Genomic DNA, 27869 nt, shown 5'->3' with positions numbered 1-27869 from the left:
TCTAGAGTGAAGGGTTGAAGACTACAAATCTGGCTGGGATCAATAGATCGCCAATTCTATTGAAGTCTTTATTTTTCCAAGAGATGTAATAGACAATTGCCATATACTTTGTAGTAAATGCCAATGGTTTAGTCTTTCTTCAAAGTAGGCTCACCCAAAGTAAGTGTGATGTCTAGGAAGGTTCTGAGATTAGTGGTACTTAAGCGAGCCTTGCTCCACCGACATCTCTTTACTCACCTGGTCACATTTATTTTGGAATTACCGAAAGAAGTTAGACGACTACCATTGTTTTGCATTAGCTAGCATTTTGGATTAGATTTTCTTTGGTCAAAGAGATAATGATGTAACTCTGTTGGCTTATGAATAAAAATTTCGAGTTCTTTTCATTATGACTCCATTTTGATTATGGGCATACTTCTTTGTGACTACGATGGCTGGGCCATCAGTATTAATTCAAGGACAGGGAATAGCCCAAGTTCCCCTTGCCAAATGGCACCTTGATTACTGTCACAGAAACTCTCTACGCTCTTAGGGTAAATTGCACCTATCAATAGCCAACGGATTCCATGCGAAAACGCATGTAGAGAACATAAATGTGTTCATTTGCAGTACCTCTAATGATTGCTAACAAAGGCGCATCTTAGAGAAGTTTATGTGTCTTTGTAGTGGACTCTATGTCACTATTTGAGCTATTAAATCCAATAAAGTTATGAGACAAGGTCTCTTGGATTTAGACACATATTGGCTTTGTCACGACATGATAGGTCATCCTGGTCACGATATGATGATCCGTCTACTAAAGACTTTACATGGACATTCTATCTCTCGAGCGAAATGAAGCATAAATCAAAAGTTGATTTCTAGACTAAATGTGACCGACACTGCAACTAGGGCACCGCCTCTATCCACCACCAGCCTAGGGCTGGCAAGGTCCCTATCCATGACACCATGGATAGCGTCCATCATAGTGATGGCGCCCCAGGTGATGCTGCAATCACCAACTTGCTTCAAATAGTGTTTCAGACACTCAGGCCTAACCAAAATCCTCATTGGTTTGCTTTTAAAAGCTTTTGCTCGTTTTACAAAGCCCGTTCATTAGATAAATTAGGACTGAGACCGTCCTATGCAAAAGATATAAAAATACTCATTATGTTCTTACATAGAATCCGTGGGGATTCTGTGGACTAGTTCAACCAACTTGCGGACGTTTAAATATCTCATGATGTTGGTTGACACGCAAACACGCTGGTTACGCGTTGTGCTATTGTGCACTTATAAATGCTGCTTATGCTACACTCCTATCACATATCATACAACAACGGGTTTACTCCTCGGATCATCCTATTTAGTCAATTGGATTTGACATTGCTAAAGAGTTTACATCGAAAACTTTCGATAGTTATTGCATTGGGACTGATGTTGGACATCATATTCCAATGAACACACCCAAATGGTCTCGCGGAAATGACTACAATAGTAGTCCGGACATTGATAATGCGCCGCAATCTCCTTACATCCGCTTGGGGTGATGCAATATCGCATGCAGCTATGCTCATTCGTCTACGACCTACCGCCACTCAATCTACCTCTGCATTACAGCTAGTGACTGGGTACAAGTATCGTGCTTACGCATATTTGAGTGTGCCACTTATGTGCCAATTGTGTCGCCACAACGCTCTACGACAGGTTCTTATAGACGAATGGGCAACTACGTTGGATTTAAGACTCCAACAATCGTCAGCCACTTAATGCACTTGCCAGGCGATCTCATTACCGCTAAATTTGCAGGTTGTCACTTTGATGAGACAGTCTTCCCGTCGTTAGGGGGAGATAAGAACACGGATGTTCAGCAGGAATGACATGAATTGTCATGGCCTGTCCCCACTATGTCTCATCTCGATCCCTGTTAAAGTGACGAGATCACACAAATATGCTGCAAACATGTCTGCAAGGAAGAACGTCGCTACTAGGGGACGTAGACGTAGCGCCACCATACACGGAGGTAGGCATGGAGCCAACACCATATAGAGTGGCACTTTGGCGTTACAGGCCATGGCCCCAGCTAGGATGCGTGGGAGGCCCGTGGGTTCGAAGGATACTTTGACACATTCCAATACTTTGATCATCAAGACTCAAAATCTGTCTCATGAGAATCTTTCGTGTCAGGGTTATCGTTGGAGGACGCCTCATTATTAGAATATATTCCTGAGAATATAGAGCTCTATGAAAATTACACTATGTACATGAGATGTAGGATAGAAACTTCATCATAATTGATGATGTAGTTGAGCATTAATTTGTTGAGTGTGACGATATCGAACCATGCTCCGTTAATGAATGAATGCCAACGTAGAGAAATCTGGCCTAAATGGAAAGATGCGATCCATGTTAAGTTGGATTCTCTAATGAAGAGGAAAGTTTTTGAGCCAGTGATGCTAACACCTCTTAACATAAAATCTATTGACTAATAGGTCTTCATTAGAAAGCGTGATGAGAAAAAGAGATGGCAATCTCGCCTTATGGCGCAAGGCTTCTCACAAAACGCCTGGGAATCGACTACAATGAGATATATTCTCTCGTAATGGATGTCATTGCACTCCACTACTCTGTCAGTTTGGTAGTTTCCGAATAACTGATTATGTAGCTTACAAATGTGGTCACTACGTATCTCTATGAGGATCTAGATACGAAATATACATGAAGGTTCATGGTGAACTTCATTTATCCAAGTCAAGTGGCTCTAGACCACGGAGGGCGTTTACAAAGAGGTTGAAACACTCACTAAAATGACTACTTGATTGGGAAGGGATATGCCAACGTGTTTCCATAACAAGTTTCAAATTCCATCGCGGTTCATGTTGGACATGATTTTCATTAGAAGCCCTTAAAGGGTTAAGGGAAACCGCTGAACACTTCAAATCCGAGTTTGAGATGAAGGATTTTTGGAGAACAGGATTATGTCTCGGTTTGGAACTTGAGCATTGTGTTGATAGATGCTTAGGCATTTTGACAAGGTCAAGCCTCCAAGCATCCCCATGATCGTCCATAGTCTTGATCTTAAAAAGGATCCTCTTTGTTCAAAGGATGATGACAAAGATGTGCTGGAAGCAGAAGTGTCTTACTTGAGTACAATAGGCACATTATTGTACTTAGTTCAATACACAAAACCGGATATCTCATTGCAAAGAACTTATTAGCTAGATATAGCTCTGCGCCAACGCGACGCCGTTGGATTGGTGTAAAAGATATCTTTCGGTACTTGAGATGTACGATTGATATGGGCTTGTTTTATCCCTACAGAGAGATGATGGATTCAGACCCATCACACACCAGGATCGCCGCCAACATTGGCCTGCCTCCACTATCCCCATCCCAAAACAACATGTGTTTTGGAATGTTTTGCTGATATTGGGTATCTCTCTGACCCATACAAAGGTCATTCCCAAATTGGTTAAGTGTTCACCATGGAAAAAGGTCGTGATATCTTGGAGGTCTACAAAACAGACCTTAGTCGCTATATCTTCAAACCATGCAGAGATTATTTCTCTTCACGAAATGGTTCATGAATGTTTATGGATTTGATCCATAATTACGCATACTCGAACAATTATGGTTTGAAGTCTACCACATATGAGCCTACTAGCATTTAGGATAATGCTGCTTGCTTTGAACAAATGAAGCAAATGCTACATCAAAAGTGACAATACCAAGGATAATCAGCAACAACAGACTCTCCTTAAGATCAATTTGAACTAGATTTAATATGAGGACAGTATAGCAGACTTGCTCACTAAGTCATTGCCTAAATTCCACTTTCGAGAAACGTGTTGGTAGCATCGTTTGCGGAAGTTATCTGAACTCCAATGACCGTAGTCATTAGGGGGAGGTGTCTACATGTATAGTCTCGAAATGTGAAGGGTGTGTTGTGCTCTTTTTCCCCTTCGACCGAGGTTATTTTTGTCCCACTGGGGTTTTGTTACTCGGCAAGGTTTTTAGCGAGGCAACTAGAGAAACACCGCGTTTGGGCGACACAAAGGGGAGTGTTCAAGTAAATTTCTATTTGTGTGTCTGACCCAAACTCTAGGTTACTTGACCTAGTGATAATAGAGTTAAATTACAGATATTCTCGGAGAATCTTAGGAGATATCCAATCAATTTACGATTATGTTTCCATGTACAACTCTATTTCTATGCTTGTAATCCTCTATATAAAGAGACCCCTATTATCAATGAAGGGGGGTGTATTGTATATGGAATTAGTGGAACTTTTAAAGAAATCTATGGAATTTAAAAGTCTGAGTGTATTCAATATAGACTTTTAACAGTCCATGAAAGTCTTGAGGTATTCAACTAGGATTTTTAAAGACTTCATGAATTCCACCAAAATCTAGGGGTATTCAATTAGGACTTTTAAAAATGAATAAAAGTACAGAGGTATTCAAAATATCATTCATACTTATGGAATTAGAAAATCATTGATAATCATGGACTTTGTAGTGTTAACTATACATACAAAACTCCAATAATTTTCCAGCCTCCAGACCAAAGATTTCAAAAAGTCTATCAAAGTTTCCTCTTCAAAAAAAAAAAAAAGGTCTATCAAAGTTCTTCTCTCTACGCACGAAGAAGTTTGTCCTTCATCATCTCTCTTTCTTAATTTTTTGTCTTTTCTCTAATCTTTTATATTATCAACCTTTTTTGATACCCAACATGTTCATGGTTGTTGAATGTGATTTTTGTTTTTTTGTTTTTTTTTTTTTTCAATTGTGATACTTTGAACCCTAATAGCAATAAAAATGATTTATGAAACCCTAAAACTCAAATATTGTGGTCTAACCCTAAGACCTTGAACCATACTAAATTTTATTTTATTAATTAATTATTCTCATTAATTTGAATTTATATTATGGTTCAAAAAAAGGTTGAACAATTGAATTTCAATTGATTGACTGTAGATCAAGACATTGACCGATATTGCTACAATATATGTTAATCAGCAAAAACAAAATTGATGAGAATAATTAACCATAAACATTAAGTGATCTATATTGTATATTTATGTTGTTGGGAGATTAGGAATGAGAACAAACTTGCTAGACAGACTAACAATCATTTATTTGAGTCAATTTCTATTAGAAGATACTGGAGCATTGAAGAGACAACAAGTAATTACTTTGTTTTGTGTTTGGGCTGCATTTGCTTTAATTTTTTTTTTTTGTACATCCTAGGAAATATGTAGAAGTCATTCATAATAAAGTATATAGATTTTCATGAATCAATAAAAGTCTGTTGCTAAAATCAATGGTTTTAAGAAATCCATAACAGTCTATCAACTTTTTAAAGAGTCTGTGGACTTTTCAAAAAGTCTGTCATTTAAAAAAAGTCTGCACAAATCCAAATACAATACACCCCCCGAAAGCACGATTCAATTCTCTCAAATATCATTTCCCTAAAACAATTATTTAATTTTCATTCCAAAAATAATATAAATCCAAAACTAGCTAAAATAGAAATAACTGATGTAGACGTATTTTAGCCAAAATAACTTTTTAGCTACTTTAGCTAAAATTTGACTTAAAGTTTTAAATATACACCCCTAATTACTTAATACACACTCCATACTCAATACACCTATCATTTAATTTCTCATTCTAATATTTTACTAAATACACAACCCAAATTACATAAAATATCCTTAAACTAAAAAATTATGAAATACACTATTATTTAACTACATTAAAGGCTACTATTTAATTTGATTAGTATATATAATTGAGCATATTAATTACTTGTGTTAGTTATTAAGAAATCCATAAAGATTTATTATTGTTCCCTTCAAGTAGATGCTTAGAAAAAGGTTTTGTATTATTTGAGTTCTCATTTGCCAAACACGGAAACACCCTATTGATCAAGTATAAAATTTTGAGTCGAATATTCAACCAAAATTGTATCAGTTGTTTCTCCACAATGGCAAAACTACGAAATTGTCATTGGATGGTCAAACAAATTAACAATTACAAAGTTTTATACATGTGATGTTTTATGTTATATAATAAATTGACTAATCATAACTTTTAGGAAAAAAAAAAAAGAACTAAAAAGTGGGAGTAAAACGATATATGTTTTAAAAACACTTAATGTCATTGATTTTGAAATTCTAAATTATATGGTCTCTCACTCTATTTAATTACAATTTATTTAAGGAAAATATAAATTAGATGGTTTCTAACTTTATTCTTGTTTTAAATGAGGATGCCATTTATAGAAGTTCATTGTGTTTATAATTATAGAATAATATAAGGAAGATATGATTATTCTTATTTTTATTCTAATACATAGATGTCTATTTTGATCATTTAATTTACCTATGAAATCTGATTTGAAATATAAAATAATAAGGATGTGTATTAAGTAGTTTGAAGTGTGTATTTAAAATTTCTCACTATTTTATCCAACAAAAGTGGTTAGCAAAATAATTTTTTAACTACTTTAGGTAAAATTTGACTTAAATATAGCTAGTATTGCTAAAGATACTCTTAGACTTGCTATCTAGTGTTACAACAAGTGTCCAATGATCATGAATTATTCATCTTATGGGTTAAACAAAAATTGCACATTATATTTAACTTGTCTTATAATTTGGGCTATAGTTTATTTGAAATATCTTACTTTTTTTTTTCCTGACTTTTGAACAACTAAAAAGACATTTTAGAGTGATGGCTAGTGCCACGCATGTGCTATGATAACAACAAACAACATTATGATGATCTCTAGCCTGGAATACATCACAAGACTATTCACATTACAAGGAATACAAGGTAATTTCCCAATATTCCGAAACAATTCCCCTCATAAAATAATTAGGAGCCCAATTTTGTTGGATACAAGAGTTACTGGGTTTGGTTTAGTCGGCGTCCACACCATGATAAAAACAAGCAGATAGAACATTCTAGATTTAAAATAATCTCTATGGGTCTTTATATGATTATTTTTAAAGCCATAACCAATCCAAAAAAGAGAATAATTCTTCATTTACCTCTCTCATAAAATCAAAATCAAAATCAAAATCAAAATCGAAATCGAAATCGAAATGAGGAAACCCTTTTCATGGGTGTATTATGATTCAAACATGAAATTGTAAAATTTTCCATTTGAAAATCCACAAACAATGAAAGAAAAAATAGTTTCTAATAATAAGAATCTTTGTATTATTTTATTCCAGGACTGAAATACAAGTAAACCCCAAAAGCTTTTCTTTCCAAGCAAGAAATTGAGTTAAAGTCTATATAAATATCCCAAACCCCCAACACACCCCCACCTACTCTTTTTATATCTCCCTTCTCTTCTTCTCTCGGAAACAATCTCTCTGCTTCGGTCTTCGTCGGTCTTGCTGCTCTTGTTCCACCATGACCGATAAACCTGAATCGTCCGACCCGTAAGCCCCCAGATCCAATTCCTCTTCTTTTCGATTTTGACCTAACCTCTTTGATTTTCTCAAATTTTTTTTAGGGATTTTGATTTCTGATGCGATTGGTTTGAAAATTTTTGCAGTAAGGGGACCAAGAGGGATTTCAGCACTGCGATTCTCGAGCGGAAGAAGGCGGCGAATCGCCTCGTCGTCGATGAGGCCATCAACGATGACAACTCCGTCGTCGCGCTCCACCCTGAGACCATGGAGAAGCTCCAGCTCTTCAGGGGCGACACAATCCTCATCAAGGTACGGTTTTGATGCGCCTATTTGGAATATTGTTGAAGAAATTGATGGAATTTTGCTTGATTAGGTTTTGGGTACTGAGTGAAGGATGGGTTTGGAGTTGGGTTGATGGATTTTGTGTGTTTTGTTTGAGATCTGACGACTGGGTGTGTTTGGGTGTCCGATAGTTAGGGTTTTGATGTAAAGTTTCGTGCTTTTCTGCTGGCTCTGAACCCTTATAGGTGCTGTGGTTGGACTGTTTGTTTATGACCGAACATTCTAGTTTTCGTTATAATTTAATGGGAATTGTGCAGTGTATGCTTGATATTGGCATTGTTTGCAAGTACAGGAGCTAATTATCTATCTTTCTTTCAGGGAAAGAAAAGGAAGGATACAATCTGCATTGCCCTTGCTGATGATACTTGTGACGAACCAAAGATTAGGATGAACAAGGTTGTGAGGAGCAATCTAAGGGTTAGGCTCGGGGATGTTGTTTCTGTTCACCAATGTGCTGATGTCAAGTACGGGAAGCGTGTGCACATTCTCCCTGTGGATGACACTATTGAAGGGGTTACTGGAAGTCTGTTTGATGCCTACTTGAAACGTGAGTCCGTATCTAAATCTGTATATTCCCAGCAGTAACGAAAGTTGACATTGAATGCATGAGATAGAAAGGATTTGCACAGTTTTGAGCTTCCTACAGAGCTTATGTCAATAAAAAACAAGTAACACCTAATAACAGTGTAGTTCTCGTATGTTTTAACTTCTGCAGTTGGTACTGCTGTTTAGTTATATCTGCATGCATAGAAATTACAACTTTGCTGTGATCAGAGTAATTAATAAGTGGATCATCTATCTACATCATAAATACATGTGAAAACTATGATACTATTCTTTACTGGAATTTATTTAAAGAGTATGCAATGGTGAAAATGTTATGGATATCCTTGTCGTATAACACATTTTACAGTGTTTGACAGTCACTTTTGCTGTTGAGTATTGAATTTTGAGTTTATTACATCTGTGTTGTAGCTTAATGCTGGTTTAATTCCCAATGGCTCGTATATTTACCTACTCTTCTGATCTATGTTGCAGCGTATTTCCTGGAGGCCTACCGCCCAGTGAGAAAGGGTGATCTCTTCCTCGTGAGAGGAGGAATGAGGAGTGTAGAGTTCAAGGTTATTGAGACTGATCCTTCTGAGTACTGTGTTGTTGCTCCAGACACTGAAATCTTCTGTGAGGGGGAGCCAGTAAGAAGGGAGGATGAGGATAGATTAGATGAGGTTGGTTATGATGATGTTGGTGGTGTCAGGAAGCAGATGGCTCAGATTCGTGAATTAGTGGAGCTGCCACTAAGGCATCCTCAGCTCTTTAAATCAATTGGTGTGAAGCCACCAAAGGGTATTCTGTTGTATGGGCCACCTGGATCTGGTAAAACTCTAATTGCCAGAGCTGTCGCGAATGAAACTGGGGCATTCTTTTTCTGCATCAATGGACCTGAAATCATGTCAAAATTGGCTGGGGAGAGTGAAAGCAACCTCAGGAAAGCTTTTGAGGAAGCAGAGAAGAATGCACCATCAATTATCTTTATTGATGAGATTGATTCAATTGCTCCCAAGAGAGAGAAGACACATGGAGAAGTTGAGAGGAGAATTGTGTCCCAGCTCTTGACACTTATGGATGGACTTAAATCCCGTGCACATGTAATTGTTATGGGGGCTACAAATCGTCCAAACAGTATTGACCCAGCTCTCAGAAGGTTTGGTAGATTTGATAGGGAGATAGATATTGGTGTTCCAGATGAAGTTGGGCGTCTTGAGGTCCTTCGTATTCATACAAAGAACATGAAGCTTGCTGAAGATGTAAGATTAAATGCTGTCCTTCTACTCTTTTTATTCCAGTTGTGCTATTTTTTCTTTCCTTGATAAAGTGCTTATAATGTGGTTTTCTCTATATAGGTTGATCTGGAAAAGATTGGCAAGGAGACACATGGTTATGTTGGTGCTGATCTTGCTGCTTTATGTACTGAGGCTGCACTCCAGTGCATCAGAGAGAAGATGGATGTCATTGACTTGGAAGATGAGGAAATAGATGCTGAGATACTCAACTCAATGGCAGTTACAAATGAACACTTCTCGACTGCTCTTGGAACAAGTAACCCATCTGCTCTTCGTGAAACGGTAAGTATTTAGATTTTTATTTCTAGTGATAAGAGTTTTTGATGACTGAACGATTTGTTGAATGAAATCCATAACATGATGTTTATGTTTATGTTGGCCAGGTTGTTGAAGTGCCCAATGTTTCCTGGGATGCTATAGGAGGTCTTGAGAATGTTAAGAGAGAACTTCAAGAGGTATTTGAGTTTACTCTGTTGTACTATTATATACAAAATTATTTATTACTTTAAGATATTTTTATTCTACATAACAAAAAATTAATATATGTTTTGTCTGGTGATGCAGACGGTTCAATATCCTGTTGAGCATCCTGAGAAATTTGAGAAATTTGGGATGTCGCCCTCAAAGGGAGTTCTATTCTATGGCCCTCCTGGGTGTGGTAAAACACTTCTTGCCAAGGCAATTGCCAATGAGTGCCAGGCAAACTTCATCAGTATCAAGGGACCTGAATTGCTTACTATGTGGTTTGGAGAGAGTGAGGCCAATGTGCGTGAAATCTTTGACAAGGCTCGTGGATCTGCTCCATGTGTCCTGTTCTTCGACGAACTTGATTCCATTGCTACTCAGGTTTGAACCTGTCTTTAATTTTGTTACTGCACTTGACTTTTATGTTGAATATTGCAATTAATCAACCAGAAGTTGAATTATGGAGAATGGACTACTTGAATATCCATCCAGAGATCTATGCTTATAGTATGCTAATCTTATGATTATTTTTTTTCCTTGCTTATAGTATGCTTTTACTCTTATCTATACATATGCTTATTTCTTTACTCATACATCTTGCAGAGAGGTAGCAGTTCAGGTGATGCCGGAGGTGCTGCAGATAGGGTTTTAAACCAACTCCTTACAGAGATGGACGGAATGTCCGCAAAGAAGACTGTTTTCATTATCGGCGCCACCAACAGACCTGACATTATAGACCCTGCACTTCTACGTCCGGGCCGTCTGGATCAATTGATATACATCCCTCTTCCTGATGAGGAATCCCGCCTTCAAATATTCAAGGCAGCCTTGAGGAAGTCTCCAGTTTCCAAAGAAGTGGACCTTACCGCCCTTGCCAAGTACACCCAAGGTTTCAGCGGTGCTGATATCACAGAAATTTGCCAGCGTGCTGTCAAATATGCCATCAGAGAGAATATTGAGAAGGTATGAAATTAGACTTCCTGGTTGCTTGGGTTTATTTTGTTTTTTATAATTTTTTTATTGTGACCTGGAGAAATATGAATTCATTTGTGATTAACTAATACTTTCTAATCGTGCAGGATATTGAGAGGGAGAGGAGGAGAAGCGAGAATCCTGAGGCTATGGAGGAAGACGTGGAGGATGAAGTTCCTGAAATCAGGGCAGCTCACTTTGAGGAATCAATGAAGTTTGCTCGTCGCAGTGTTAGTGATGCGGATATCCGCAAATACCAGGCATTTGCTCAGACATTGCAGCAGTCGAGAGGATTTGGAACAGAGTTTAGGTTTCCAGAAAGTGGCTCTGCAGCAGCCGCCACTGGATCTGACCCTTTTGCAACTAGTGGTGCCGGGGCTGATGAAGATGACCTTTACAATTAGAATAGTTCCATTATGCACACTTGTTATCTTTTTAATTTCAACTTGCATTTTGGATTCCATCTATGTTGTGATGGAATTGCCCATTTAATCGATGATGTGCCCGAAAAGGCCTTGGGGTTCTTCCAGCCACTGGATGACCCAAGGATAGGTAAGTTAAAACAGTGTTATCACAATGGATTATTTCAATTCGACAGTTCCATGTTTTTAAAGACTTTTCTGGTTTTTGGTCCTTTTCTGGTTTTTGGTCATCTCTTACTATATACTACTTTCTCTGTGTTTTATTGCTGTGTCGGGAAGGTTTCAAGTTTCTGGGCTTTTATCCTCAATATAATGTGTTTTAACAAATTGCATTTGGATAATGGAAAAACGAGCTTCTGATAAGTCGATGAATTGTTTCTCTGGCCGCTATTTCATGTTTTACTACAGAACTGCTATCAGCAGAGTTCAGTGTTCAAAATGGACTGAGGAGATATTGGTCCGGCACCTGCCGCCTTTCATTCTAACACCCAGACCTGCCTACCCCCATGTCTTGTCCAATGCACAATGGTAGATGGCTTGATCTTACTTCACACCACTCTGGTCTACTTCCCGACGAGGGCTTCAGGTATTCAATCCTTGCACTCATTAGAGAGTAGAGACCAGACTGTTTCTCACCGTTTGGGATCAAGTTCTCATACAAGATTCTCAAGTGCAATAGTTGGATATGAAGTTCAAGATTTTCACTTTGGGCTCCGCTGCTGCTTCATGGATGTGCTGATATGTAATGCAGAAGTTTCGTGCTTTCCATACTAGTTGCGGTGTGTGCGTCCCTTGGATGCGTAAGACCGAAAAAGACAGTGGCATTTGAGAATAGTTGGAACGGAGTTTAGGTTTCCAGATGAGGCTCAGAAGTGATGACACCGCACCGCCTAAATATTGGGGTGTCAAGTTTCAGACAATAGTTGATCCAAGTGGTGCTTGTGTTGCCCGAATGGATCTCAAGAAACAAATATTTATGCAACTACACGTCTACACTAGTTGTTCCTCGTTAATATTTTTTTCTGACCAAAATTTCGTCGGTAACAATTGCTTCTCATCAAAATTTGTTTAGTTACTTTGGCCGACGATTATTTCATTGACAATGGTTGTTTCTGATAAAGAAATTACTCTTATTTAATTGGTTTTGCCCAAGACTGTTTCATCAGCAAATGTTGTTCCTCATCAAAAAACTAAATTTATTTAATTACTTTTGTTGTTGACGATTATAATGTCGGCAACGGCTAGCCCTCATCTCTTTGCTTTATTTTATTTTATGTTAGTTAACAATCATTGATTTCATGGATCATAGAACCTTTCACTGTTGCCTTCCAAAAATCTTGACCCGATTTCAATATGCCATTCTCCACAAAAAGCGTGTGCTATAATATAGTAAGCAATTGATTCTAAAAAAATAATAATAATAATATAGTTATTCAAGTAAATCTCTAATTTGTGTTTAGTCCAAACTCTAGGTTACTTAACTTAGTGGTAATAGGGTTACATTAGAAAGATATAGATTCATATTCAATGTACGATTACTTTCCTTGTATGATTGAGATTCTATGCATTGTAATCCTCTATATAAAGAGACACATATTATCAATGAGAATACACAACGATTTTCTCTCAATTTTTGATTCTCTAAAATACGTTATCAGCACGAAGCCTTAACCCTGAAACCCTAAAATTGTAGCCCTTAAATCCCAGATATCTCTACCGACCCACTTTGAAGCCACAGACTCCAGGAACTCAGAACCGGTGGCGCCACCCACAGAACCTGCCAGTATCAACCAGAACCGGCCGTTGGAAGTGACTGAACTGGCCCCAAGAAGAATCCGTTTGGACTCCTGCCTGATTCGCATTCTTCTCGTCCACCTTTCACCGCCATCTTTTGACAGAAGGTATAGCCCTACCCCAGAATCCTGGAACCGGCCAAAAGCTTCCCAGAACCGGCAATCAAGACCCTGAACCGACCAGTAAATAATCTGACATTCCTAGCCGGTCTACATCTGCCAGATTTCTGCATATTCACCACCGAGCCCAGAAACATACGTAACCCTAGGTCCAGAAGCTGAGGTGCAGCCCACAGCCTAGAAACTTGACCAGCCTCGGCCCATAAGGAAGAAAACCTGAAGCCCAGAAGCAGAAGAGGTCCAGCCAAGAGCCACGTCAGCATCCATGCAGGCACTCAGTCAGCACACGTTGGCCTGCCACGTAAGCATCGACTGCCACGTCAGTAGTTCGGTCAACCTTTTTCGGGCCACTTTCGGGCCAATTTTTCCGGCAACTTTTCAGGGTAAACTTTACTAAAGGTTCCTGTTTTTGAAGTTTTTTTTAATTATTTTCTTTTTTTTTCTCGGGGACTTGCAACCTCCCTTCTTCTACCCCCCTTTTCTTCTTCATAGGGGAGACCAAAAGCTGAACTGTGGGGGTTCGTGCTCACTCCAAGCTTGGAGCTTGTAGAGTCCTCCAAACTTAGAGTTTGTTGAGAAGAAAACGATCGACCACATACATCGTTGTTTCGATCTAATCCAAAAATCACTCTTGGAATAGGATTTTCTTGGAAGCGACTACACTAAGAAAATCCTTAATTTCTTGGAAGCGACTACGCTCAGAAATTTATTAATTTTTCGTGGTAGCCTTTTTCGCTTCGAAACTAACCCTATTTTCTTGTGGTTTTTCAGGATGAGTAACCTGAACAAGTTGAGCTTCGCTCCACTAGAGACAACAGGCACAAGATACCACAAGTGGGTCCATAATGTGCGCCCACATCTAAAGATTGATAGGATTCTGAGTACGATCCAAGAGCCAAGTCAGGACGTGCTTACTCCTCAACAAACTGCTGCTTTTGAAGCAAATAGAGCTACGAGAAGGCTAATGAAGCAAAAGCCATCATTCTCATGACAAGGCACATGAATGACGCGCTCCAAAATGAGTACCTCAATGAGGAATACCCAAGAAAAATTTGGGTAGAACTCGAGCAGCGTTTTGGCAGCGTCCGTGATTCCCTGCTTCCAGACTTAGAAGTGAGATGGCATAGCCTTTGCTTCTGTGATTTCAAGTCTGTACTTGACTACATTTCAGAAGCACTTCGTATCAAGTCTTTGATGGAATTTTATGGACAGAAAATCACTGATACAATGTTGATCGAGAAGACTCTCTTCACCTTCCCCGTCTCTGCATTGATGGTAGCCAAAAATTATCGGATTGATGTCAATGCTAGACGCATCACAAGATTTCATGAGCTAATTGGTGCCATGAACGTAGCTGAAAAGCACGACAAAATACTTGTGAAGAACTATAACTCTAGACCCGTGGGAACTAAGTCAATTCCGGAGTCTAATTATAGTTGCGCCTCCAAGGGAGGACGCAAGGAGCGAAACCCTAAGAATAGGGATAATTCTGGACGTTCTGGTCCGTATTCTAGCCCCAAAGAGGAAGGAAACCGCCAAAATAGGCATACACGGAACAGTGGAGGAAAACGTGTGAAGAGAGAGAGAGGCCAAGCCTACGGTTATGGTGGTGACACCACCAAAGGCGATAACCGTCCTCAAAGCACTCCTAAAGTGCCTCGATCAAAAGAACTTGACCATAATAATGCTTGTCTCAGGTGTGGACTACCAGGACATTGGGCAATGGCGTGTAAAGTATCTCAGAATATTGCAAACGCATACAAGATGTATCGTGAAGCAAGGGAGGAAAATTACATGGAACAAGAAGATCAAGATGGAGATCTCGATCTAAGGGTGGAAGACTACAAGGATCAAGACCCAGAAACTAGCGATTTTGATTAAGTCTTTTTATTTTCCAAGAGATGTAGGCAATTGCCATATTATTTTTGTAGTAGATGCCAATGGTATTAGTCCTTCTTCAAAGTAGGTGTACTCAATGTAAGTGTGATGTCTAGGAAGGTTTTGAGATAAGTGGTACTTAAGCGAGCTTTGTTCCACCGACATCTCTCTACTCACCTGGTCACATTTGCATTGGAATTACTTAAAAGAGTTAGACGACTACCATTGTTTTGCATTAGCTAGTTTATTGGATTAGATTTTCCTTGGTCAAAGAAATGATGATGTAATTCCGTTTGGTTTATTAATAAAAGTTGATTACTTTTCTTTATGACTCTTTTTTAATTACGAGCTTTTCTTTTAGGAATGGATTATGGAGAACTACAATGTCTTGCGGATACTGCGACTACGCACACCATTCTACGTCATAGGCAATTATTCTTAGAGATGTTGCCTACATATTCCTCTGTGACTACAATGGCTAGGCCATCAGGTTTAGTTCAAGGACATGGAATGACCCAATTCCTATTGCCAAATGACACCTTGATTAAAGTCGCAGAAGCTCTCTACGTTCCTAAGGAAAATCGAACCTTATTGAGCTTTAAAGATATAAAAGCCAACAGATTTCATGCAGAAACACATACTGAGAACGGAAAAGAGTTCCTTTGCATTACCTCTAATGATTGCGAACGAAAGCACATCTTAGAGAAACTTATGTGTCAATCTAGTGGACTTTATGTCCCTACAATTCGACCAATTGAATATAACAATGTCATAAGAGAAGATCTCTTGGATTCTGACACATACTGGCTTTGGCATGACCGACTAGGGCATCCTGGTCTTTATATGATGCTCCGTATACTAAAGACTTCACACGGACATCCATTCTTCAGAGTGAGAAGAAGTAAGAATCGAAAACTGATTCCTGGACTTAGCAAGACCGCAACAATTGCAGCATCTGGCGCTGCAGCCGTCTTGGGACTCCATAGGGCCGCCCAAGTCCCATGTAATGACGCCATCAATGGCGCCAACCATGAGCATGATGCCATGGTTGTTCCTCCCAATGGCCATAACGCCATAAACAATAATTCCTATGGCTCCACCGCCGTGATGGGAGATGTAGTCACACATTTTGCTTCTAATAGCGCTACAGACGCACATACCCAACCAAAATCCTCATTGGTTGCTTCTAAGGCCCCTCGCTCATTTTGCAAAGTCTGTTCCTTCGGGAAATTATAACCGAGACGGTCCTACGCAAATGATCTCAAAATACTCATTCTGTTTTTACAGAGAATCCAAGGGGATATCTATGGACCAATTCAACCATAATGCGGACCTTTAAATGCTTTATGGTATTGGTTGATGCGTCGACACGCTGGTCACATGTCGCGCTGTTGTCCACTCGGAATGTTGCTTATGTTAAACTCCTCGCCCAGATTATCCGTCTACGGGCTCACTACCCTAACCATCCCATTAAGTCAATTCGACTTGATAATGCTGGGGAGTTTACATCGAAAACGTTCAATGACTATTGCATGTCACTGGGGATTGATGTAGAGCATCCAGTTCCCCATGTTCATACCCAAAATGGTCTCGCAGAAGCCGCTATCAAATGACTACAGATGATAGCATGGACATTGGTTATGCGCACCAATCTCCCTGTTTCTGCTTTGGGATATGCAATATTGCTTGCAGCGACGCTAATTCGTCTACGACCCACTGCAATCCAATCTTTGCGTTACAGCTAGTGACTAGGTACAATCCTGATATCTCGCACTTAAGTATTTTTGGGTGTGCCATTTATGTGCGTATTAAACTGCCACAGCGTACTAAGATGGGTCTACAATGACAAATGGGCATCTACGTTGGCTATGAATCTCCAACTATTGTATGCTATTTTGAACCCTTGACAGGCGATCTCTTTACCGCTAGATTTGCGGATTGTCACTTTGATGAGATAGTCTTCCCATCGTTAGGGGGAGATAAGAACACAGATGTTCAACAGGAACGATGATTACACGCATTTTTATGCATGTAATTGTATCCAAAACACTAGAAATATGTTGATACTTGAGCCAATTATAGTGTAGTTAATCCAATTTTATTTGTTGTGTAGGAAATAAGTGGAATTGCGGAAATCGAGAGAAAAATGGTAGAAAATTGAGCAAAATGAAATTTCCGACAAAAAGACGAAATAGTCAAAGCGGGTCAACATGGTCAACTCCATCAAGGAAGCAGAATTTAATTGCCTCCGATAGTATTTGCGGAAATGAATTGAGAAGGGAGATGAAAGAAGAAAAAAGAAAGAAGAAAAGAGAAGAGAAGAAAAGGAAAAGAAAACCAAAAAAAAAAAAAACCTTTGCTGATGTCTGCATCAGAATCAACAATTTCCTCCCCCCACCCCCCACGTGCTCCTTTACCATTTCTTCCCCTTTCTCTTTATTTTTTTTTCTTTTTCCTTTCTTCCTATCACTTGCTGCCACATGTCATTTTCTATCATTTTCTCTTCCTATTGCAGCCACAAACCAATGGGAATGATCCCATTCCCTCATATACCCATAATTATCCCCATCTCTTCCTCTCTCTCATCAGTAGCCGCACCAAACAGAGGCAGCCCCTTTGGGCTGCTCTCTCTCCTCTCGTCCTTCTCTATTTTCTAGATTTTTGTTAGTTTTATTTTAGAGAATTAAATAATTACTCACCCAAATCTTCAAGGATTCATCAAAGGCCTCAACCTCTACAAGATTCAAGATTTGGGTATTTTGTGGGGTTGTAATTTAAGGCTAGTCATGCTAGGTTCATAGCTATTTGTGACTATCCTTGTTTTCTCCTACACTTCTCTACTCTTTTCCCTTTGAATTTTGTATTTTTGATGTTCATAATTATGGGTTGTGAGTAATTTTCTTGTTGAGGGTTAGGGTTGTGTCCCTAACCCAAATTTTGTGTAAAAGATGCTTATTTTAATGTAATGTTGCAATTTTCATATGATGGATGCTTATATTTATTTTTGTTGGGTTAAAATGCATGTCTAGGAGCCTAGTCAACTCTAGGGTGTGTATTTTGAGCATGTCTACAATGGAGTTAGAGGCTTGACCCCCTCTAATTCCTAAGCTAGAAACCTTCAATTTTGTATTCGAGGGGTTATAAGCATGGTGATTTACACCCGTTGCGTGAATGCTCGGGCGGGTCGTTTAGTAGTCTAATTCCTCGATCTTTAGGCCTCTTGATGTGAATTAGAGACCCTTGAACCGGCTCTAATTCATGCCAAGTGAGTTCCTACGACCCTTGAACCGGAGTAGGAATACCATGAAAGAGAATTTCGGTCCTTGAGCCTTGAACCACCTTGGATACGACTACCGCCAAAGTAGGAAATTTGCATCTACATTAGATTAGTTTCCGACACATGAGATTTGGGTGAAGGAACCTCCCTAACACCCGACATTCCCATTTATATTGTTTACGCTTTTATTAATTTCCTTGCATTTTTATTAGTTGCTTTACATTTTATTACTTTTTGTTAATCTAAAATCAACTCTCAAAATATTGAACTCCAACTCATTGTAAATAATCATCACTAGGCTCTTAGTTTTGATTAGGCTTTGGTGAAAATCAAAGCCGAGCATTGCTAAGGCTTGGTGCCTTAGATTAACATTTTTATTTATTTTCTTTTTCTTTTCTTTGTTTGCTAAGTGTCTTTATTTCTGATTACCCAAGGATTGTGGGTTAGCCACTAATCCCCGTGGTACGATAAACTTTGGGCATAATATTTCCCTATCTTGACAATGATACGTACGCTTGCATAAATGTGTATCAAGTTAAACGACATGAATCGTCGTGGCTTGTCCCCACTATGTCTCATCTAGATCCCCGTACCGCACAGTCCGAACTTGAAGTGCGAAGAATAATCGAGCTCTAGAACATAGCAGACATTCTGCCTGATGCGTTTTCTGATGTTGCTAAAGTGACGAGATCACACATACTTGTTGCAAATGTGCCTGCAAGGATCGATGTCCTAAATACTGAACATAACGCCACTCCTGTGACACCAGGAGATGGCGCCATTGCCCAGAATGGCAATGATGTGGCATCTATGGCCACAAGTCCCTCAAAGAATCGCGGTAGACCGATTGGTTCGAAGGATACTCACCCTAGAAAGAGAGCGAATGAGGCACAAACAAATCCTTTGATCATCAATGCTCAAAATCAGTCCAATGAGAATGTTCCGGATTATGGTTATATCCAAGAGACATCATTGGGGGACGCCTCAATGTCAGAATCTATCCCTGAGAACGTAGAGATCTCTGTAAATTACACTAGTGTACATGAGACGTGGGAAAGAAGCACCATCATCATTGATGATGTTATTCGCGTATTCAGTGGCGCGTGAGATTATTGAGACCGATGACATCGAACCAGGCTCCGTTGATGAATGCCAACGTAGAGTTGATTGGCCAAAATGGAAAGATGCGATCCAGGCATAACTTGATTCTCTAGCGAAAAGAAAGGTATTTGGCAAAGTTATACCAATACCGCCCAACACCAAACCAGTTGGTCACAAATGGGTATTCGTTAGAAAGTGTAATGAAAGAAACGAGATTGTAAAATATAAAGCTCGCCTTATGGCTCAAGGCTTCTCACAACACCCTGGAATCAACTATGAGGAGACCTATTCTCCCTTAATGGACGTCATTACGTTCTGCTACTTTGTTAGTTTGGTAGTTTCTGAAAAACTGAACATGTAGCTTATGGATGTGGTTACTACATATCTATATGGGGATCTAGATACAGAAATATACATGAAGGTTCAAGATGGACTTTAGTTACCCAAATCAATTGGCTCTAAACCACGGAGCGCGTTTGCTATAAGATTAAAACGCTCACTATATGGATTGAAACAATCTGGACGGATGTGGTATAACCGTCTAAGTGACTACTTGATTGGGAAGAGCTATGTCAACAATGAACTATGCCCATGTGTGTTCATAAAAAGGACAAGTTCCGGATTTGCAATGGTAGAGGTTTATGTTGACGACATGAACATAATTGGCACCCTTAAAGAGTTAAGGGAAACCGCTGAATACTTGAAATCCGAGTTTGAGATGAAATATCTTGGGGAAACACGGTTTTGCCTCGGTTTAGAACTTGAGCACCATAGAGATGGTATCTTGATTCATCAATCAACTCATACCCAAAAGATGCTTAGGCGTTTCAACACTGACAAGATTAAGCCTTCAAGCATCTCAATGGTCGTCCGTAGTCTTGATCCAAAGAAGGATCCATTCCGTCCAAAAGATGACGATGAAGAAGTGCTGGAGGAAGAAGTGTCATACGTAAGTGCAATAGGCGCATTATTATACTTAGCACAATGCACAAGACCGGACATCTCATTCGCTGTGAACTTGCTAGCTAGATATAGCTCTGCGCCAACACGACGCCATTGGACTGGTGTTAAAGATATCTTTCGATACCTAAGTGGTACGATTGATATGGGCTTGTTCTATCCCTACAGAAAGAAGATGGATTCGAACCCATCGAATACCAGGCACGTCACACATGATGGACTATGTTCCCTCTCCCCATCCCAAATGATATAAGGTACCTCTCTAACCTACACAAAGATCGCTCCCAACTGGTTATGTTTTCACCATGGGAAAGATCGCGATATCTTGGAGGTCTACAAAGCAGACCTTAGTCGCTACCTCTTCGAATCATGCAGAGATTATTGCTCTTCACAAAGCAGTTCGTGAATGTATATGGCTTCGATCCATAGTAACGCATGTTCAAAGCAATTGTGGTCTGAAGTCTACCACAGATGAGTCAACAAGCATTTATGAGGATAATGCTGCTTGCATTGAATAAATGAAGCAAGGCTACATCAAAGGCGACAACACCAAGCATATATCGCCCAAATTCTTCTACAATCAGTAACGACAGAAGCTCCTCAAGATCAAAGTGAACCATGTTCAATCTGAGGACAATGTGGCAGACTTGTTTACTAATTCATTGCCCAAATCCACGTTCAAGAAACATGTGGCAAGAATTGGCTTGCGGAAATTATCTGAACTCCCCTGATCGTAGTCATTAGGGGGAGGTGCAGACATCAGGGGGAGATGTCTACATGTTTGTCTAGAAGCGTGAAGGGTGTGTTGTGCTCTTTTTCCCCTTCGATCGAGGTTATTTTTGTCCAACTGGGTTTTGGTTCACTACAAGAATAAGTTAATCACACGACACATGCGTTTTTTCTGTCATCTGAGTTAGTCAGATGACAGATTTGTTCAATCAGTCATTTGTTCGCTTCTTAGCCAACACATGGTCAGATTCCATCTTTTTAATGAAATTGCCAAATTCCGGACAACAGCAACAACAACATCTGTTGTCTGAGAAGCCAAAAAAAAAAAATTTAATTTACATTTATTTTAAATTGCCCGAAACCAAAACACACACTCAAATGCCTTGGCTAGTTGGCTTTGTTTTAGGTCAGTCCCGCACAAACTCTTTCCATTCCCGCCGCACATAACTCCCTCGCTCTGAGCCCTAATTCCATTCCTGCACAAACCTTCTTCGCTCTCAACCTCTTAATTCCATTCCAGCATAAATCTCTCGCTCTTAGCCTTGATTCGATGAGTTAAGGCTCATCTCTCACTCACAATCGTTTGCTAGAAGACTATTAAAGATGCCATCGGCGAGCTTGGTGACCATAGCTTCTTCTTCATCATCTGTAGCCAGCTCTGTTCACACCAACAAAATCATCTATCTACAAATCTGGAAGCCTCTATATATACCGAAATTCGCTGTCTCTGGTTATGGGGTTCGGTTGTCAATCAAAGCTTTCAGAGTTTGATAACGTTCACTCCTCCAAATTAGTTGGTTCGGTGATTGATCAAATCTTGATAGAGTTTGGTTCTTCTTGATACCGTTACCTCTTCGATATTATCAGGTATGGTTATTGATGAAAGCTTGACAGAGTTTGGGTCTCTTTTGATGGAGTTTGGGTTTCTATTTCCCATTAGACCAGACAAAATCGTTTTCCTTTTGGGATTTTGTTGTTCATTGAGCACACAGATAAAGAGAGGGATATGAGAACTGGGGAAGGAGGAAAAGAAGAAGAAGAGAGTTTAGAAACTCTTGCTTGCTCGAGAGAAAACAAGTGGACGATATTTTTTTTAATCTCCTCAAATTTTCTGATTGAACCTGTTTATGAGTTTTGTATTCAAGTGATTTTTTTCTCAGAAGATTTGTGTTTTAGGTGTGGGTTATTTGTTTTCTTGCATGTTTATGGGTAATGTTTGAAGTAAAGAAGTAGATTGAGGTAACTTTGTGAATTGAGGAAACTTTGTTTATGGGTAGTTTGTTCATTTTGGGTTTGATTGGCAGATTCTTTCTCTGCTATTTGAACGATCCCACCACAAACACTACTGAAGCTACTGTTGCTAGCTTGTTAAACTTTTTATACATTTGGAACCTTGACAGCTATAGTCAATTGTGCTCTTATTTTTCGATTGACCAAACTATGAATTCTTTGAATTTGTACAGTTATTCTACATAAACATATGCATCGATATTCTGTTTGCTGTCAACAATTGCAGAAATATATGTGCTACTAACTATAGGGGGAAAACGCAATATGCTTTCCTCTGTGTGATTGTGTAATGGCCATGAAGCATAAAACACTGCATATTATGGTCAAAAATGGGAAGCAACACTATTCTTGTATATGTTACCAGAATTTAGTGGAAGGGCTCAGGATGTCTGTTTATATGCATGAATTTCTGTTAGTGTCCTATCAATATAGCAAAAGAAAATGCAACATTTTTTTGTTGAATTTTGCAGTTAGAAGAAAACTCTGGGTTTATTGATTATTTGATAGCAGATAAGATGGCCCAGGCCCCTCTTCTCTGCTAGGATTATGAGTTAGATTTCTATGGTTTTCAACTAATGTTGTGGATTTTTAACACTGATAATGTGAGAGCCCAAGCTCCAGAGGTATACTCTGTGCTTGTTTTTAGAAGCATGGTGTTATTATTTTCATATCTCGAATGGTAAATGCAAAGAAAAGGATGGTTATTGTTTTGGTGAATCAACTTGAGTGCATCTTTATTATAGGGAGGGGTTAATGGTTGAATTTTACTTTGGCTGGACCTTGACTCCAATATCATTTTTCTATTTACCTCACCTTTGAAGTCGCAATAACTTTGTATACTCTTCCAAGTAACCAATCCTTTGCTCTGATTCAGATCCTTGTTCTGTAAATTTATGGAAATTTGAGTTCATTTTTAATTTGGATTCGTTGAATCAGGACCTTTGTCTTCGACTTTCACTTCCAATTCGGTTTCTGAGGGCTTTTGTCTTCGTGTTGCTTATCAAGTAGCTCTCTATTTTATGTCTTTCTCTCTGCTCAAATCTTAGTGTACTAGATTTGGATTTTGGTTGGATGATTTTAGGTTTGCTTAATATGGGCGTAGTGTGATAGTTCTTGTTGCAATTTTGCTTGCTTGTATGGTTGTCAAGAACATTTGGAGAAAGAAATTTGGTATTTTCAGTTATGCTTCATGATTTGAGTAAAGAAATGAATTCTGGAAATGACAATTTTTGGTTGGGTTGAAGTCCTAAAGAAGCAACAAGAGACGAGGCAGGTTGCGTTGTTGGCATAGGAGGCAGACTGGCAGAATCAACTGGGCTTTAGAGCAGGCCTTCAATTTGAAGCCTGATTGCAGTGAGATTGGGGATGATTTCATTGTTTTTCGAAGACTGATGATGGAATGATGCTCAAGTATATGTGGTTTTTTTCTCTATATTTTGCAGGTATCTTGAACAAACAACTAATTTTTTTGGTTCCTGGTAATCGTTGCTCTCTGCTATTTCCTTTCCCATTCCCATTTAACTAATTTTGGTTTCCCAATTGCATATTTTCTATTTTTTTTTCCTATCATCACTATGGATTATGCTTTAATTTTCATGGATTCTCAAAGAAAAAATGAAAAGGTAGTGTTCTGAAATTTCATTTGATTTGATCCGCAAGTAGTAGAGTTGTTGAGAATTGGTTTCTACATTTATAGCTAGCTTTTTGCTATATATGGTTAGTTGATTTTTGGAAATCAATATCAACTATAGTAGAATTGTATTGGACTGTGATCATTCAATTATGTCTTATGATTATAATTGGGAATCATTCCCAGTGGCATGTTAGTTTGGTTGTCCCGGAACATTGACATTAAATTGATATGCAATTGTGGAGTTGTTTATAAATTGATTTGGATGCTAAGAATTTGATTATTGTTTCAGTAAATGATGGAAATTGTTAAGGTTCACTCTAAATTGCATCAGTTGATAGTTGTAAGCTTTGTATTGTAAAGAAGGGCTATTGTAATGTCTATTTACGGGGGCAAAATGGTTTTATTCAGGGCATCAGTAATCCAATTGCTCAAATCAGATGTGTTCTTAAAGAAGACATTGAAGTTAAGCAACGAGGACATCATTGGCTCTGGAGAGTATGGGACAATTTATATACTTACACAGGATGACAGCATGGCCTTTGCTGTGAAAAGATTGAACAGAGGAAGTGCAGATAGAGATCGAAGATTTGAGAAGAAAATTGAAGCAATGGGAGATATAAAGCACCGGAACATCGTGACTCTTAATGGATATCACACTGCTCCACATTATAACCTTCTTATATACGAACTGGTAGCTTATGAAGGCTTGGATGGAGTGCTTCATGGTCTGGTATATATTAATTCAATTTCTACATTGCTAAGATTTATACATTTGAGTTTCAGTATTAATTTAGTTTGCTATATTTGAAAAGTGCAAATGAAATGCTGATTTGAAAGTAACTAGCATTTGAAACATCAGAATTCCCAAGGAACACGAATAAAAGTTGAGTTCTTAAAGTTTTCAATTTCATGGTTATTAATCAACATGTTCACCAATTCTTTGTGTCTACTGTACATGCAATGCAGATCACTATCCAACAAGCATTTGGCTTGGCTGTCCAGATACAAAATAGCACTAGGTGCTGCAAAGAAGAATATCATATCTTCATTCCAATCTGAAATTGAAGGTGACGACTGATTCGAGAGAGAGAAAGAACTTGGGGACAGGAAGAACACGAATCTGGGTATTGATTGTTCTTGGAACCATTAAAACATATATGTAAGCTTGTGGTTGGTGACTTCTTTTAGTTAGTGGTGGTTGGTGACTTCTTTTGGTAACCTTGATTTTACAAGATATATAAACAATATTATTATTACTTGCTAGATTGAGGTTACTTTTGGTTAGAATTGATGGATTTGATCATATCGGGATATGGATATGTACTTTTGGAAACGTTTTGGATTGGCAATGTAAGAACAGATGGCATTGATATATGACAATGTTTTATTTTGGATTTGTTCAGGATATGAATGTTCATATTTGCAACAATTGTGCAAAGTTACTTCAGACATCATATATAGGTCAAATAACTGTAGTTTCCAAAGGTATCACACAACTGAAGGGTTCACAAAACCATTTTCTGCGGTCCACTCATACAACACAGCTAAAAATAGCAAATAATACATGTTATCTGAACTTCATTTCAGACAACAGAAATAACAAATTGATGTTGTGTGATCTCCATTCCGGTAACATGTATAATAAAGTTACTGTCGTCTGATATTGAAATCAGACAACAGATATAACAATAATATGTTGACTAAGATTCATTTCAGACAACAGAAATAACAAATTGATGTTGTGTGATCTCCATTCTGGTAACATGTATAATAAAGTTATTGTCGTCTGATATTGAAATCAGACAACAGATATAATAATAATATGTTGACTAAGATTCATTTCAGACAACAGAAATAACAAATTGATGTTGTGTGATCTCCATTTCAGACATCATGTAGTTGTGTTTCTGTTGTCTGAGATTCATCACACATAACACAGTTTTCCTAAAACTGTTGAGGTAATATAGCTTTTCTCAACAGTTAATAAACGAACTGTCGTGTGAGTTTATAAAAGACAACAGTTAAACCTAATTATTTTAATTTGGAAATATTCAGACGACACATACTTAGCTATATATGTTGTGTGAATTTTGAACAGACAATGGTTTTTAACTGTCGTCTGAATGAGGTCAAGCAGACGACAGGCTACTAGACAACAGTAGCTTTTTCATTCAGAAGACAGTTAATGAACTGTCGTCTGTTTAACTTTGTGGTATAGTGGTTACTCGGCAAGGTTTTTAGTGAGGCAACGAGAGAAGCACCGCGTTTGGGAAACACAAGGGGAAGTGTTCAAGTAAATCTCTAATTTGTGTTTTGCCCAAACTCTAGGTTACTTAACCTAGTGGTAATAGGGTTACATTAGAAGGATTTAGATTCCTATTCAATGTACGATTACTTTCCTTGTATGATTGAGATTCTATGCATTGTAATCCTCTATATAAATAGACCCCTATTATTAATGAGAATACACATCGATTTTCTCTCAATTTCTGATTCCCTAAAACAATAGTAAGCAATTTTTGTTGGTTTTGCATGCTTCCTAAGTGTTGGACCAAAACATGAATTTCAGACATTTTATACTTTAAATGCAGCTCCTAATGCCATATCCCTAAATTTGAGAGTTCTAAACCCCAAACTTACTCTATACTTTTGCAAAAATTACAATTTTGTTATTGACTCTATCCAGAGATGTGCATTGGTTTTAGTCCAATCTATTTTCAAGAATCGGCATCCGATCTAATTATAATTGAGTTTTTTTATTTTAAAATATAATCAGATGCAGTTAAGTATTCCAATAAGGCAATATGATTATAAATTTATAAGAGTTAATTACATATAAGTGCATATTTGAATGTTTTTTTAGCTATAAGGCCACAAACTAGTTTTTTTTCCCTCATAAGGCCACTAGATTAAAAAGAGTGTTATATTTTGGATATTAAAAACCAACATATTTACATAAATGCCACTAGAGTACAAAGTCAACAATCATTCTCTCTCACCTCTCCGGTCAACTCAGGCGGGTCTCCGGCCGACCTCCAACCCACTTTCGGCGAACTCCAGCGACCACAAAAGCTACTATCACTAACACCAAAAGCTACAGTGGCTAGCAACAAAAGCTACACTGATGAGATTGTCGGCAACCTCCGGCGAGGTCACAAAAGTTACTATCACTAGTAACAAAAGCTACTCTAGTGAGATTTATGACAACCTCCGATGAGATAACAAAAGCTACTCCTTACCAAAAAAACCTATGCTTCCCAAAAGGAAAAGCTACTATCTCCACCAACAAAAGCTACTCTCACCAATACCAAAAGCTACTCTCACCAACACCAGAAAACTACTCTCACAAACAGCAAAAACTGTTTTCACGTACCAACACCAAAAGCTACTTTCATCAACAATAAAAGTTATTGTCACCAACACCAACGAGCTACTCTTGTATCAAAAACTACTCTCATCATCAACAAAAGCTACTCTCACCAACGCAAAAAGCCACTATCACCACTGCAAAAAACTACTTTCACCACCAAAAAAACTACTCTTACCAACGTAAAAAACTACTATCACCACCACAAAACGCTACAATCATCACCACCAAAAGTTTCTCTCACCAACAACAAAATATTCTTTCGTCAACA

General features: G+C 38.4%; 1 protein-coding gene and 2 long non-coding RNA genes across 3 annotated transcripts; all 3 read left to right on the top strand.

The window, feature by feature from the left end:
* The first annotated feature begins 7276 nt into the window (after positions 1 to 7276).
* Positions 7277 to 11662, top strand: LOC112191835 (cell division cycle protein 48 homolog). The gene is made up of 9 exons (XM_024331261.2): positions 7277 to 7435; positions 7552 to 7717; positions 8069 to 8297; positions 8789 to 9555; positions 9652 to 9873; positions 9975 to 10046; positions 10156 to 10437; positions 10660 to 11019; positions 11136 to 11662. The coding sequence occupies exons 1-9, from the start codon at positions 7407 to 7409 to the stop codon at positions 11430 to 11432; spliced, it is 2424 nt and encodes an 807-aa protein (XP_024187029.1). The 5' UTR covers positions 7277 to 7406; the 3' UTR covers positions 11433 to 11662.
* Positions 11663 to 21897: 10235 nt separating this feature from the next.
* Positions 21898 to 22338, top strand: LOC121052117. Its single transcript, XR_005808041.1, has 2 exons — positions 21898 to 22175; positions 22301 to 22338. It is a non-coding gene; the product is annotated as an uncharacterized LOC121052117 (long non-coding RNA).
* Positions 22339 to 24018: 1680 nt separating this feature from the next.
* On the top strand, positions 24019 to 25172 carry LOC121052096. Its single transcript, XR_005807973.1, has 3 exons — positions 24019 to 24076; positions 24640 to 24956; positions 25044 to 25172. It is a non-coding gene; the product is annotated as an uncharacterized LOC121052096 (long non-coding RNA).
* Positions 25173 to 27869: the final 2697 nt, after the last annotated feature.

This window comes from Rosa chinensis, chromosome 3 (assembly GCF_002994745.2).
Source record: "Rosa chinensis cultivar Old Blush chromosome 3, RchiOBHm-V2, whole genome shotgun sequence".
NCBI classification, from domain to species: Eukaryota; Viridiplantae; Streptophyta; class Magnoliopsida; order Rosales; family Rosaceae; genus Rosa; species Rosa chinensis.
Note: the sequence above shows the minus strand (reverse complement) of the source record. Positions and strands in the feature narration are given on the sequence as shown.